The 15,936-nt window shown below is 34.4% G+C and overlaps 1 protein-coding gene across 2 annotated transcripts in view; it reads right to left on the minus strand.

The window, feature by feature from the left end:
* Nucleotides 1-15,936, minus strand: part of FUT8 (fucosyltransferase 8) — a 116,312-nt gene that overhangs the window by 55,715 nt on the left and 44,661 nt on the right. For both annotated transcript variants that reach the window (XM_027719590.2, XM_027719591.2), the window contains 2 exons: nucleotides 12,812-12,906; nucleotides 3,105-3,530 (listed from right to left, as the gene is read on the minus strand). In XM_027719590.2, coding sequence (XP_027575391.1) covers nucleotides 3,105-3,307 — 203 coding nt within the window. In that variant the 5' untranslated portion in view covers nucleotides 3,308-3,530; nucleotides 12,812-12,906. The remainder of the gene's footprint in view (nucleotides 1-3,104; nucleotides 3,531-12,811; nucleotides 12,907-15,936) is intronic.

The following is a 15,936-nucleotide window of genomic DNA, read 5'->3' on the forward strand; positions in this document are numbered from 1 at the left end:
TTGTGACATTTCTATGAAAATAATATCATGAATTTGGCACAATAAAAATAATGAATTTGGCTCTATATTGTCATAGATCACTTCCCTCAAAGTCTACTACTTCATCAATCTCAGATTACTTCCAGCAAAAAAATAGGCCTGATAATCTTCCAGTTTAAACTGGCTCATTCCTGGAGAGCCCTAACTACTGAAGCTGGAAATGTGTGGCTGTTCAAACTGGTATTTAAAATCATTTAGGCTTTCTCATGCAAGAATTTCAGATTTACCCGGGGTTACATACAACCACTTTGAGCAAAGGTCTCAAATATTTTTAAACAACATATTCACAAAAAGAAGCTGAACAAAGTCCTGTTAACACAGTTTTGGATCACCTAATCTAATTCTAGAAACTTGAAGCAACTAACTGAAGCATAGAGAAGGAATGCTGAAATGTTTTATTCTAACATGGTTAGATCAGAAATAAACTAATGTTTCTATTTTTAGAAATCATTATCAACAGTATAACCTATTATATAAAACTTGCCCACCAAAAATATAACATTTATTTGAATATAGATAAAGTTAGGGAACTATAGAAAGGTATCTAGAAAAACCATCCCTGCCTAAAGTATAGTTTAGCCTCTATTTAACATCTCCTGTCTCTACTGCGTCTGTCTTGAGAGGAAAAGAGCACCCTGTCATCCGTAAAATCATGTACTCTCTTCTAGTCACTGTGTAACTTGAACAGGTTATATTTCAATGACTGTGCAATACAACACATTATCATTTATTCAAGTCAGACAAACATGGGGGACTGAAAGCCTGGAGGGTAGTAATCTTCACATTCAAAGCTAAATATTATCCCCTCTGAAGCAAGAAACCCTAAGGTTCACTATTACTGTCTAATAGTTAAGAAAGCTAAAGACTGCATTTATTCAAATACAGGATCTTGCTTAAATTTCATCATATCAGCATACTCTACATTACACCATTTTGTCAAAAAAATATATTACAGGCTTTGCCAATGCTGTTGTTATCATTTATTAATAAACTGATCATAGAAAACTACAGCCCACTCAGCCATCTATGGCCACATTACTCAAGGTGAAGATTATCTGTTCTTACTGTAGAGAGCTGTCGTTGTTGGGATGGACTACGACATATAATATTCAGCAAGAAAGTGTATTGGAAAAGAAATGAAGCAGCAGCAGCCACAAGCTGCAATTTACAGCCTCTTAAATACAGCTCTTTTGGTACACATATACCACACAGATAGGTCAGCTTACATACACAAACTACAGTTCTCACAGCTAATAGGTAGATTTTAGCTGGACTTTCTCTGGACTTTCTCAGTCCTACTTTCTCACAACATTTCTGTGCACCTGTCCCTGTTTTCCTTTGATGTTTATATTTTTCTCAGTCACTCTGTTCAAAACAAGTCCTCGTTCTCACGAGACAGTGTTCCCTGTTCCCACGGGACAGCTCTTCTCCAGCTGCTCCTCTGCTCTCTCAGGATGCATCAGTATGTTGTCAGGACCAGGGCCTCCATTCTCAGCCAGTTTCTTGTTCCATACCAGGGGTCCTGGCCCAGCCGAGATTCCCCACAGAGAGCACTTGGGTCAGCAGCATTTCTCCACCTCTGGGGAGCAGCACATGAATGATGAGGTATTTCTTCAGTGATGACATGTTCAAAACTAAGACATTTTCCTATGCTAAGAAGCCTCATCTACAGTGCATTCCAGAAACCAGGAACAAAGTGCAATGAGAAAACATTTCCGCAAGGCAGGGAAGCCTACCCAGCCTACCAGATCAAATAGCCCTGGTTATTCATGAAAGAGAGAATGCACCAGAAGAAACATCAGGACAGGGTTAAGAGGAAAGGTATTCAATTCACTGCTACAGTCCACATGTGTGATTTCATTAAATGAACGGTGGAAACAAACTGACTTAAAGATAAGGTAACAAAAACAGGATTAGAACCCTACAACACCCTAGTAAAGAAAACACATTTGTGCAATTCTATAATTTTTCCTGTGAAATATGAAGCAAAACATCAAGGCAGAAGATCCAAAATGTCATCTGCTGCTAGAGAGTATTAAAAGGCAAGTCCAAAATCAGTCTCTGCCTGCCAAGCAAGGAGCAACCAAGGGACATGATGAAGACTCAACTTTCAGTGCCCCTTGCTCTCCATGTACTATGCAGGTGATCCTGGCCACACCAGTGCTACACACATCTCCTGGTGCTTGTGAGTACATAGTTGTAAAAGAGACAGTAAGTGAATTCAGTTCATTTATAGATTTTTAAAATAAACATTACCCTCCCGTTCTGAAAAATCTTGTACTGAGCTTTACTCTTCTCTACCTTCCTACCTTCTCTACCTGCTCTTGTCCCCATGATCCACCAGGATTTTTACGTTGCACATGGTGATGTCCACAAACTTAGGTCCAATCTGCCTAAGCAGCTTTCCCTTTCAAGTTCTTAAGAAAGGAGATATCATAAGTCTATGTTAAAAGCTGTCTGTCTGAAAAGGTGAAAGAAAACACTGTAAATTGTAAATGTAACCATCTACAATCTAATAAATAATTATAAAAAGTGAGATGATCCTACTACTTTACAAGTATTTCTACAAGTTTAGCAGCAAGGAAGAAAAGATAAAAAAATTCATATAATGCACCAATCTATTGCAGCTCATCTTCAGCTTATCTTCAACAAGTTGTACAAATGTTTTCAGCGTTTTTAAAATTAGCTCTTCCAGATACTGCATGCAGAGTGTAAAGAACTAGTTGTTCTAAGTTGTACAAATATCATAATAATTGCATTTGTTTGAAGTTGGCATTGAGAGGTGAATCACCTACAGAACCTGTTATTGTAACAGTAATACTTGCACACCATTAAATAATGACTGTTAAATAATAACTACATTAGACCAGAACTAAATGTACATTATTTGTTTAAAGGCTTTGCAATATATTTTCAGCTACTATAGCATAGATTAAAACACTCATCTATACTTCTAAATGTTAAATACCATTTTACAAAAAATCCCACGTACAACCCTTACAATTTAATCTCTGATATTTCATTTTTAACCATTCTGAACAGTTTTAATTACTTTTAGATCCTACCTGAGAGATTCTGCCATCCGCCTTAAGTCTTCATTTTGCTGCTTTAACCGTTCAAGTTTAGCGAGGATCTTGGATAACTCACGACTAGAGTGATCTGGGTGCTCACTGTCTCGTACCAGGTGTCCACCAATATAAAAGAGTAAAGTTCCCCAAGCAAAGAGGATAAGCATAATCCAACGCCAGGAACCAGTCCATGGCCGCATTTTCAGAAGTTCAATTCACTCCAGAACTGCTTCTGCTCACAAAATAACAAACATTTTAAGTCCTTAGCTTGTACAAAGGTGGACAATTTCAATTCCTCTGCTTCACCACATTGTACCAGAGAAAAATTATTTTCAGTGTTTATCTTACTGCAACTCCTTAAAGAAGATTCTTATAAGGCTGTACATAGAAATCATTAATATTGCATCATTCTTCATTTATATTCTGTGGGAAAAAAAATAAAAAAATCTGAAATTATAATTCTGATATGTAAAAATATATTGGATTGCAATTAAGCTAAATGTACTGTCATTAACATTCAGGAATGATAATAGACAATGTTACTACTTTCTGTCACAGAGACAAAGAAATAAGCTTTTAACTTTCCACAGAACAGCTGAGTTCACGAATGAATGACAAAGAATATGCAATTAATCCCGGGTTTGAAATGCCCAGAAGAAACGCTGCTTTTTATAAGAGAAATATTTACTAATTTATGTGTCATTTTATACATTAAAATAGTTCAAAAATCATTCTGTGGTAAAGTCGACAGTCTCCTTTACTATCAACAAATAGCTTTTATTTAATTACAAATACATATTCAGTTTTTTTACTTTTATTTACTTTCTTCTCCATTTTTACCATGACTTCCACTTTGTAACAAAGGAGTTATAGCCATTGTAACAACATATTCTGCTATTTGCAAGTATTTGAAAACCAGGCATGGTTTTAGAAACCTAAGTTTTAGAAACACTTCTCTACTGTTCTAAAACTATCAAACCCATTTTGATAAGTTATTATTAAACTATAAAAATGCAAAAAAATTATCAAAAGGTAATACCATCTCTCATATAAAAACACTGCAGCATTTTAAAAAATGAAAAATCACCCCAACTCGTTTTCTACTTGGCAAAACATCATTTAATGAGTGTAAGAATCTCCTCATTCTATCTAGAACAGATTTTAACTGACAGCATGTCTAAAATCTTCTTAAGTACTTCTCCCTTCACTTCCTTTCTCAGCAATGTAAAATTCCTACCTTTTTTAAAAGGCATATATATATATGTCATTCATATTCAATTTCCAAAATAACCCATATTTTGAAGTCTCAGATCTATAAATCCACAGTATTTCCTTTGAGATGATATCCACACCTACCTTCTCTCTCAAATTACTCTTTTCTGTTTAATTCTTCTTTAACCTTAGCTTCTTTTTAATTTTATTTAGTTATCCTGTTCCAACTCATTTCAAGTTTAGAGAAAAGTCTTCCCAAACTGCAGTAACTTCCAAACTGACCCACTTATGGAGATATGCCTGGAGTATGCATTTCCAGGAGTATGCATTTCCAGATACAATAACGTTAACATAGTATTGAAAACGCTCACAAATTTCTCTAGTTATCTTTTAGAAGGGGGGTTGTTTGTATATGTTTGAAAGAGGCAAAAAAAATTCACTTATGACTTATAAGACGGTACACAAGACCAACTATTTGAACTGAAAGTTGAAAATGAAATGGAAAATATTTGTAGTACCTGTCAGGTTTTTCCACCTAATGTATCTGTGACAAGGGGAGTTATAAGCAGATCAGTTTTCTTTGAAAGTAATGTCAGAAGCCCACTTTAAGGGCACGTCATTTTCTAAAGATCTCTAAGAAAGCTGTATATAGCTTTTGCTTTAGCTTGGCAAAAGCATGGGACTGCCTTGGTTTTTCCAATAATCTTCATGGATCATTGTATAAGTAAATGGAACCCACATTGCATGTAACAGAATAAGCCATTCCCAACCCACAGCGGATTGTGGGTATAAGCAAAGCAAGCCTAGTTACTTGCCAGAATGATAAATATAAAACTGATGGATTGACATTTCAGGTTTAAGTGAGAAAGTGCATTCTTATATCTATACTAACAATCACCCAGAAAATGTTTGACTGTGGTTGCAACACGGTAAGTGAAATCACAAAGTCTATGATAGCAGTGGAAAGGAAAAATAATAGGAGATTTTAAATATTCCTCTATTGATTGGGTAAATATTATACTGGGAATTGCAATAGAGACTAAACAGATGCTGCAGACACCATAAAGTTACTGCTTAAGAGAAAAACTACTGTTAAAAATTCTTGACTTAATCATAAGCAGTTTGCGGAACTTTGATCAGAAAGTTTCTGCTGGAGGACCACTTTATAACAGTCTGCATAATATACTCAGATACGACTGCCTCCTAGGAGAAACAAAGTATAAACTGCACTACAGTTGTGATTAAATTTAAGAAAGGGAACTGTTTTAAAAGAGAAATGGACTTCACACCAAGGGGAAAGATACCATGTTTCTAATTAAAACAAGAAGTAAAGGTGACTGTTATAATTAGTAAAGAAAGTATCCTAATAAAAAGTTATAAGCATGGTCAAGTGACTAGGTAGATAAGACTAAATTCTGGTATATAAACCACATAAAAATTAATACTAAACCTTTTATCCAAAGTAGGTAGCTTACTAGAGACTCCAGGGTCCACAAATGATGAGAGTATATAAGAACTGTTTATAGAGTACTTTGCAAGGAAAATATTGACTTTCTTTTTTTTTTAATCTGTTTTTTATAAAACATGAGCTTAAGTAGGCTCACAAATCAGGTACCTTCTTTACCAGAGGAAGTGTTGGTCTGTCTCAAACAACAGTGCTAGTAGATCAGACTATCAAACAAATCCACAAAATTAACATAACAAGTCATCAGGAAGAGATGGTACTCTTCCAGCAGTTGTAAAGAAGTTAAAGAATGCAGTAGTTTAATTATTAACAGTAGTGTGTAACATCTTACTTATAATCACCATGCAGCAAAGCAATGGAAAATTAAAAGACTAAACTGAATTATTTGTAAGGGCTACAGGAGGAATTCCTGCAGCTACAGGGCAGAAAAAAATTATATTCATGTCAGGCAAACTGGCAGAAATTATTGTAAGGTGAAATAAATCTGCAGACATTAGGATGCATGTAATCAAAATAAAAAAGTACTAAATGGCTTTTAAAAAGAAATTGTGCCTCATAACTTTATTGAAGGTCTTTTGAAGGCATAAACAAACACATCGGCAAGAGAGAACCAATCCTAATTGTTGATCTAGTCAACATGGATTTTCAAATGACATTCAACAAGGTCCCCAAAATGTTTCAAAAAACCTAAACCGCATGGAAGAAGAAAGTTCATCATGAGTTAAAAGAGATGAAACGTACAGTAAGACTATGTTTAAGTTGAAAGAATGATCAGGGACCTCTCTGGACCCATGGTAGAGTTCATACAGTTTGATATATTCATAAATCATTTGGAAAGCAAGGTAAAATAAGAGGTAAAAAATCTGATAGCAATTATCATAAGGTCATCAAGATGTTGTTTAATGAAGAAAAAAAATTAGAAAAAAATCAATTAATCAGTGTGTAGAGTTGTGTATAGATGAACTTTGAAGGCTATTGGCAATGGACTTATCTGTGATTGGTAGTTCTATAAAACACCAATTCATCATTGGGCTAAATGCAACCAAGTCCTCACAGGTTTTATCTGATTTCTATCAATCTCTGCTGATGTCATTGATCTTTTTATAAGTTAGGTCATGGTTAAATATAAAATAAAGATGCCAAACTAGCTGAATAAATAGGAAGAACATTCTGAACTAACATTAAACAGTCAGCCTGTACATCAAATGTGGTGTATCTAATTATACATGAGTTCTAATAAATCTCAACAACTGACTTTGTACTGTAATGTGGCTTTCACATTATTTCTTCTATTTCATACTGTTCTGGGAATGCAAAATGTCAAAGTATTTGACATTCCAGGGATGAGGCATCCAGTAACCCTGGATGCCCCATCCCTGGAAGAGTTCAAAGCCGGGTTGGATGCAACTTTGAGCAGCCTGATCTAGTGAGTGGCAACCCTGCCTGTGGTAAGAGGGTTGGAACAACATGATCTTTAAGGTCTCTTCCAGCCCAAACCATTCTATGATTCTGCCATTCATTATTTCAGTCCATAAATCAAATTATAATACACAAAAGACTAGCAGAAATAAAAGTTGAAATAGGGAAACAAAAAGGAAAAATTATCACATTTTTATAACTCTTCAATTTATAGCTTGTGTCAGATTTCTGAAAGATCTCCACATACAGACATATACCACAGATATCTGCCTGACAGAAGGTCAAGATGTTATGTCAATATTTACACTTCCCTAATTTTCTACAGCTGCTTATGAGTTTTCATACTATAAACTAAGCTCAGGACTGCCAAGACCGAACACATGAGCCTCAAGTTAGAAAAAATTGTAGCAGCAGCCAACAAATGCAGTAATTCAAACCTGACATGAATCATACCAAACTTGGTCATGAACATCATCTGACACTGAGCATCTAAATAAGAACCCATCAAACCTAAAAGATGTAGGAGAGCAGTACCAATCAATATATTTTATTAAGTGGAAGACAGAATAATATTTAAATAGCAATGATTAGTGTTATTATAAATTTATGTTATTATATAGTGACGAATCCTTATTCTAAGAATACTATGTTACTTTTATTTTACCAGAGGAAGCCATGTATTTTAATTTACTAGTTATCCCCTGAGATTTACCAGAAGTTCTTGTCTTACATTTGATTGGATTTATCCATACCCTTGCATTTTCCAGTGCATAAGCACGTCAAAACATAGTATACTGACAATTAGCTAATTTACATTTTCTTCCCTGCGATTTCAGATTATTTTCCCTTCTAAGGGATCTTGAGAATAGCTGACTACATTTGTATAATGTCACTTTCTAAAATAATGTAATAAAGTATCTCCTTTATCTCTTTCAAAAGGCTTACACTGGATATACAGACTGAAAAAGAATGTATTCCTCTATTCCCCCCAACAGCTCTAGAGCAATCTTTCATGTTAATTTTCTTTTAAAATTTATCACTATACCCATTTAAGAGGGTTTCAATCTGATCTCTCAGGGAAATCATCTCCCATTTATAAAAGCCTAGCTACCATCTGAATTTATCCAAATACATAGTCCAGAAAATGTGGTTAGTGTCACAAATTTATCTAGACTCCATTAAGAGAAGACAGAATATTTACATAAAAATACGGATCTGCTTCAAGTCTTAATTGGTAAATCAAATTGTGCATACTATACACATAAGCCAGAATTGATTGTAAGAACATGAAAATGTTTTGTTACCAAATTATCAGGGAAAATTTGGTTAAAAACATTGCTTCAATGCAAGTGTTTACAAAATGACTAAAGGAAACCGTAAAGAGAACATTAACTTCATTAAAATTATAACTAAAAAGAGACTGAAGTGTAGCACCAATACCTTAATGAGAAATGTCAAAGCTATTTTGCCATAGAATAAATGATTTATCAATAAAAAATAAATACATACTACCTTTCCACATCTTTCTTCCATAAAGCCTTCTAGTTATTTTAAAGCTTTAAAAGGTACTTACAAATTAGAAACTTGAATAGCCCAATACTTAATTTCAAACAGAAGGACATATCCCATGACTTAAATAAGGTCCTTATTAACTTACTATTCCAAACATGCTTTCAGTAACAAATTCAGTGATGCAGTTGAGATGTTCTTTTGTACGCTCTTTCTGTTTGCTTGCTCTTCAGAATTATGGCCCCAGAATAGCAGTACAATTTTTCTCAGTAATGTACAGTTTCAAGTTATTTTAGATTAAATTGAAAACGAACTAAGCAAGTCTCCTTCTGGTTCAAATACCTACTGACCTAAATTCAATCAAAAAAGCATACCTTATGTAAGTTGAAAAGAAAAAAAATTACCCATTTAGTAATACTCACACCTCACTATAGCTAACAGATACAGCTCTATATTTAATGGCATGTTCATCACCTACAATTTGATATATGAAACATGAAATTCACTCCACTTAAGAGCTATCACAATGACTTATCACTAAATTTGAAACACTCAAAGCATGTTACACTGTACATACAACTTAGATTGAACCTTCCCAACCTTGTTAGTTTCACTTAAAAGTAAATTTAAGTAAGTAAAGTTAGTATTTATAAGATTCCACTCATAAAAATTATCTTCTTAGGAGAGCATGCTACCGTACTTAGGGCCTGCTGTGCTCTAACAAAAATGAAAACTAAAACAACTTTCCAATTCCATATAATGATGATGTGATGGCACAATCTCTGACAAAGGATTAGAACCTAACGAAATAATCCTTTTACGATATTAAAATAAAACTAAGGATCAAAGGACAAAAGTAACAGGTAATAAGCCTCTGTAACATTTGATAAAAATAAGCAAACATTACAAATATTATTCATGGTGTATGCAATGCATCCTTTATGAAGACTTACGAGAGTATTTGAAGCAGAATTCTATATGTTACACAAGGTGTTGCTGGTGTCGCATATGAAACAAATACTTGCTTTTCTCTCTCGGACCTGCCTCCTGTAATATATCCTAGAATGGGATTTGTCTTCCCTGGCCACATTACTCTGGCAGTCAGCAACCATTTTACAAGGACATAATACCACCAAATCTTTTTGCATTTGTCTCTCTTCAAATTTATAAGGTCCTATCTTATACACAGAAATCCTTCATCCTTTTGTGTTATCACATTTTATCCCATTCTACCACTCCAGTATCCCAAATAAAAAATTATTGTACATTTTTCTGACCCCCACTAGAACACTCTTCTACTTTGTGACCTAAATTTCATTATAATCTATTATATTTTTGTGACATTGTCACTACTGAAGACACTCAAAATTAATTACACAAGTAATCCACCGCACTAATAGGGTGTCTCCTCCAGGCTAATACTCTTCCTTTTAGCACAAGTCCCTGTCACTTCATCCCTTTAGCTACTTCTTTTTCCAATGAATGATTTCACTTTTCATCTACCTTTTCTCTCACTCAATACTCAAAACTTTCTATGTGCCAAGAAATGCTGAAAGGGAGTTTACATACACAGTTTCTCCCAAACTGCGTTTCATTAGGAAATTTACCTCATTGAAACAGTAAGCAAACCCAGAATAATACAGAGAAAAAAATCTTTGACATCAGATCTGTGTTGCATTTATCTAATTTTCCATTTTTATCTACCTTTACTTTGTTAATTCTCATTTCTTCAAAATTTGTCTTTGTGCTTTGCAGACTACTGTGATCAAGTCAGGACTGGTAATTATTTCTAATTCTAGCATTCATATACATCAATCCCAAAAGACTTTATCCTACTTAGTTCCAAACATTTTTAGACTATTGACTGGAAACAAGTAGGAAAGTATTTCATTCATCTATAACTTTTTAATTACCTTTATTAACATACAAATTGTATCTATTATTTTCTTCAACTGGAGAACAGAAACCCATTCACAGAGCATGTATTAATGTTCTGTGTTCTAAAAATACCCAAAATGAAGTTCCTTTAGTTTCCTATTCAAACTCACTGTTGTAGGTATATTTTTTCTACCCATAAAAACTATCCATTTCCTCTTTTTTTCTAGAACAAGGACATAAAATTTGTAGTATTACATATGTATAATTGGTGTATAAAATTACTTCTTTTTTTCTTCTTAACTTCTATTCACATGTACAGGACATAAGTAAATATAATCATGAAACTTGCTTAGTATTTACTCCTACATCCACAACTTCCTCTTTACTACTGTTTCTTTCTGTAAAGCCTAATTTGATATCTGTATGGATTGCTCTGAGCAATTTGAGTGATTTTCTCTTCATATGCTCCCTTATAATTTTACATAAATAAATATGGCCTGCTCATATGACACAATCTGCAGATTATTATCAAATTAACATTTTGTTAATGGAATTCACCACCCTTTTCAATTTCATTGCAAGTGGAGATTTATTCAATACTGAAGTCTTCAAAGACTACAATTTTGGATCTTCATCACAGAAAACTCCCTGGCAGGAAGAGGTGGTACTGAGGGACTTCCTTAACTGTGTGAAAGCTACAGGCCCACTAATTTAATTCGGTTGGAAAACAAATCATAACCAACAAGAACAACCTTTGAAGAAAGATGCAGTGAGATTTATCCTTCCTGAAATTTGGTTGGAGAGGTTCTGTCACTGAGTGTGGAAGCGTGATGACTTTTCCGACTTACAGAGATTATGAAGGAAGTAAATTACTACAAGTTGAGCAATTAAAAAGCTAGAGTATAAAAGCAAGATTAACAGCTTGAGAAGAGTCATCTTAAGATTCATTTAGAAGCATTAGCAGAATACATATTATAATACAGAAAAAACATTCAAAGTAGAAGAATGTAGGGGAAGATTCTGGTATTACTTTGGATTAATTGCCAAATTTCTTCTTCTTTTAGGAAGTCAGTATTTACTGATGCAACCAAAATAAAGTCAACAGGATGAACACATGTAGAATATAAACAGAGAGCTTATTAACAGTTTCAGAGTTGCTGTATTTGTAACCCAAGTAGCAGCAATAAATTCCCTAAAATGACTGACAACCAGTGAAGACATGACAGAAATCACCAAACCAAGGTTGCTACTGCTTTTTTCAAGTTTTTAAGAAGGTGTGTAGCAGACGAACTGAAGAGAGAATAGTAAATGTAATTTCCCTTACAAGTCTAAGTTCAATCAGAACCATGTAAGAAAGTAATTAAGGAATGTACGCACTTATTTTCTATAGGTCTCCTCCTCTATCAGTGATCCCTAACTACCACAAATAGCTGAGTTTTTATCCAGAATAATAATCTTGGTACCATTAATGAACAAGGTCTTAACTCTTTCATCTCAAAAGAATTTCTAATATTATTTTGTATTTTATTATATTCCTTTACATTATCTTGTTATGTTCAAATTGGTAAATATTACCCAGGTCTTCTCTTCATCCAACTGCATCTAGTTACATGTATTTTTCACTTTGGTACTGAATCTCCTCATGCTTCTCTCATTTACACTCAACAGACACCAATAAATATATACTCCTGGCTTTATATCATGTCTTTATAACCTTAGCTCTTTGCACACTTCTAGTTGACAATGCCACAAACAAAATCATTTTGGGATATTTAAGGTTCTTCACTAAATTACTCATTATCTGGCTTCTTTAAGAATTTAATAACATTGACAAGGACATATTCTTAAATATTTCTACTGTCCTGCACTGACCACAAGTACTAAATTCTTTGTATTTAGTACATCACATGGTCATACTGGTGCAAGTCCAGTAAACAGAGTTAGTGAAGTCTCCATCCCTGGAGGCTGGGCAAAGACCTGAGCAACTCACTCAAATTGATCCTACTTGATCAGTGGTGCTGGACTAGAAGATCTCCAGAGATACTTTCAAAAGTCAGCTATAAAGTGATTCCATGAAATAAAGGCACTTTTATAGATTTTGATGTGAAAAAAATATTCTAAAATGCACAGCATGCAAATGGTACAACATACTTTATCTTTCACATAAATAGCAGTAATTTTTTTAAAATCATAACCTTGTAACATATGAAGAACAGCTTACCCTCTCCACAACAGCAGGAAATAAACACAACTGCATCATGGAGGTTGGAGGTTAACATGCAATTCCACTATTCCAGCAGTCAGTGAAATTAGTAACTGAAGGAAAAAAAGAAAGTCCTTTTAATTTCACATTCAAACAAAAGTATTTCACATTCTAAAAAAAATCTTCCTTTTGATTTACTCTTGTACCATAACAGCGAGAAAGAATCTAATGTATAATTTTAAAGTATCATATTTTCTGCTTGCTATTTAACTAATCATGGATTATCTACAAAGATAAATCATTCAATCAGAATATTTTTAACTACCATCTTGCATTGTATCTAGCTTGATACAATGTGATCTAGCAATCAAAGAATTAAATCAAAGAATATTTTAGGGTCTGTACTGAATTAATGAGTGACTTGTACAAGTCAGTCTCACCAGGCCCCAATTTCCCTTGTTAATATTTGCCAACTTCAAACCTGTGTTTGAAGTTGATTCATTAATATTTACAGATACTATCAAATTTGCAGCTGAAAGATGTTATACATTTTGAACGCAAGATATAAATCTGCATAATCAATTAAAGCAATTCAGTCATTTAGCAGTTTTGTCAAATAATTGTTTCCCCATCTCCAAGCATTACTCCCTGTTCAAAATACCAATCTAACTTTCACATTGAAAAAAATAAAAAACAAAAATTCAGGACAGAATGTTTATTTTTAACCTTCATTTTTATAAAATGAATACAAGTGTATTGATGTTCTTTCATATATGTTATCATTTATAAAAAATATAAATATGTTAAGGAAACCTTGTAAAGAAAATTAATTTTCTTGCAATCAAAATATTAAAAGTCACTAGAATAATCATCTAATGTAACTGGAGAAAGTACAAATCTGGAGACTTGGAGAAAACAAAATACAGATAAATTGAATAGTTCTTTAAAAGTATCCCATAGGAGAAGAATAAAACTCCCAAAGTTTCAAGAAAGTTCCTGCTATTTTGCAAAAAACCATAAGCTCTCTTCATAACTTCTTAACCCAAAAACACAAATTCTCTCTCAAAACAAAATTCTTCTTTACTCATTTTAGCATTTATTAGAGACAACACACATATTGCTCCAAGGCCTGCCTTTTGTGAAGTGTAGTAAGACCTTCAGAATCACAGAATGTTAAGTGGTTGGAATGGACCTTACAGATCATGTAGTCCCAACTCTCCTGCCAAGTGCAGGAACACCTCCCACTGCACCAGGTTGTTCAAGGCCTTATCCAACCTGTCTGTGAACACTGCCAGTGTTGGGGCATCCAAAACCCCCCTGAGCAATCTGTTCCAGTGTCTAACCTCAGTCACAGCAAAAAATTTCTTCCTAACACCTAACCTAAATTTCCCCTCTTTCAATTTGTATCCATTACTCCTTGCCCTATCACTACAGTTCCTGGTGAAGAGTCCCTCTCTGGCTTCCCGGTGGGCCCCCTTCAGGTACTGGAAGACTGTGATACTGTTTCCACGCAACCTTCTCTTCTCCAGGATGGACAGTCCCAACTTTCTAAGCCTGTCCTCATAAGGGAGGTGCTCCAGTCCTCTTATCAACTTTGTGGTCCTCCTCCGGACTTGCTCCAACAGTTCATGTCCTTCTTATGTCGGGGACACCACAACTGTACACAGTACTCCAAGTGGAGTATCACAAGGGCAGAGTACAGGGGGAGAATCACTTCCCTCGACCTGCTGGCCACGCTTCTTTTGATGTGTCCCAGGGTTCAGCTGGCTGTCTGGGCTGTGAGTACACACTGCCACCTCATGTTGAGTTTTTCATCAAATGTGCCCTCCATTCTTTCTGAGAGACAGCATTAGGGGGGCAGAAGGCATTCTGCTTGCTTGTTCCCAATCAATTCAATGCTTCTCTAAGATGATCACATCAGGTACGGCCTCGTAGAGAAAGAGAGACAACTCGCACTCCCTGGAGATACCATGACTATGCTCAGATCCAGAATTCAAGAAACTGCGCAGTATGACAATCAAGAAAATTCCATTACAGGAGCTTGCAACCCAATAAAGAAATTGCAGCAAGGAGCAGGGAACAGGCTGTTTGACCTTTGACATGATAGGAAAATCTTCCAGCAGATCAGAGGGCACTGCACAGTTCACAGCTTAAAGTCACTGAATTAACTGCAACCAAGTAGAAGCAACAGCAGACTCACAATGACAGTGTAGGCAGGGAAAAATTTGGTAAAATAAAAAAATTTCCTTTTCTTCTTTCTTCCTTATTCACTGAGTTTGCACTACTTAAAATGTTAATTATCCTAACTGTTATTCTAATAAAACTTGGCATTTTTTCAAATAAAAAACATTTGGTTTCCTTTGAGGAGATAATTATAAGGAGAAAGCCTAAGCTGAATCACATCAAAATTATTGCCAACTCAGGGTCCCGTGCCCCTGTAGTTACTAAATTTATTTTTACTGAAAAAAACCAAAACCAACAACAACAAAACAAACAAACAAAACCAACAAAAACACAATGGAGTTAAGTATTATTACTAATCCTACTTCAACTATATAGCTCCTGCTCAGAGGTAAAAAACAATCAAACCCACCAATTTAGGTAATTTTAGTATCACAGACCAAACATTCTCAAAATTATGCTATATGAACACCTAGAGGTTCAATTATCACAACAGTAGCGGTTCAGAGAAGTCTATACCCACTGCAATTGGGTTTTTTTAAGCTAAAGATATACATGGAACACTGACCTCAAAAGATTTTAACAGGAGTTAAGAACTAATTGTAAGTAATAACTTTTCTAAACTAGATAAAATAATTACATCGACAATTACAACAAATACAGTTTGAAAATACTAAGCACTCCTTTGTTTTAGATACAGTAATAAATACAAGTGCTCACGATTTTTGTAACATATTACATTTGAAAGCTTGAAAAAAGATACAGTAATTTCTAATTTTTTTTACAATTGATGCAATTTTGAACAAAAGAGAGAATTGTACCTTGAAAGAAAAAGAGTAGCTTATCTGTCAAATACATGCAAGATTGTCTGTCAAACAGATAAAAAGTAATTGGTGATTTTTCTTTCAGAAAGATAAAAGAGACAATTGCAAAAACAATACACTCTTCCAAGGAAATTATAC

The sequence above is a fragment of the Pipra filicauda genome, unplaced genomic scaffold (genome assembly GCF_003945595.2).
Source record: "Pipra filicauda isolate LSUMZ 115617 unplaced genomic scaffold, ASM394559v2 scaffold133_size2016399_pilon, whole genome shotgun sequence".
Taxonomy (NCBI): Eukaryota; Metazoa; Chordata; class Aves; order Passeriformes; family Pipridae; genus Pipra; species Pipra filicauda.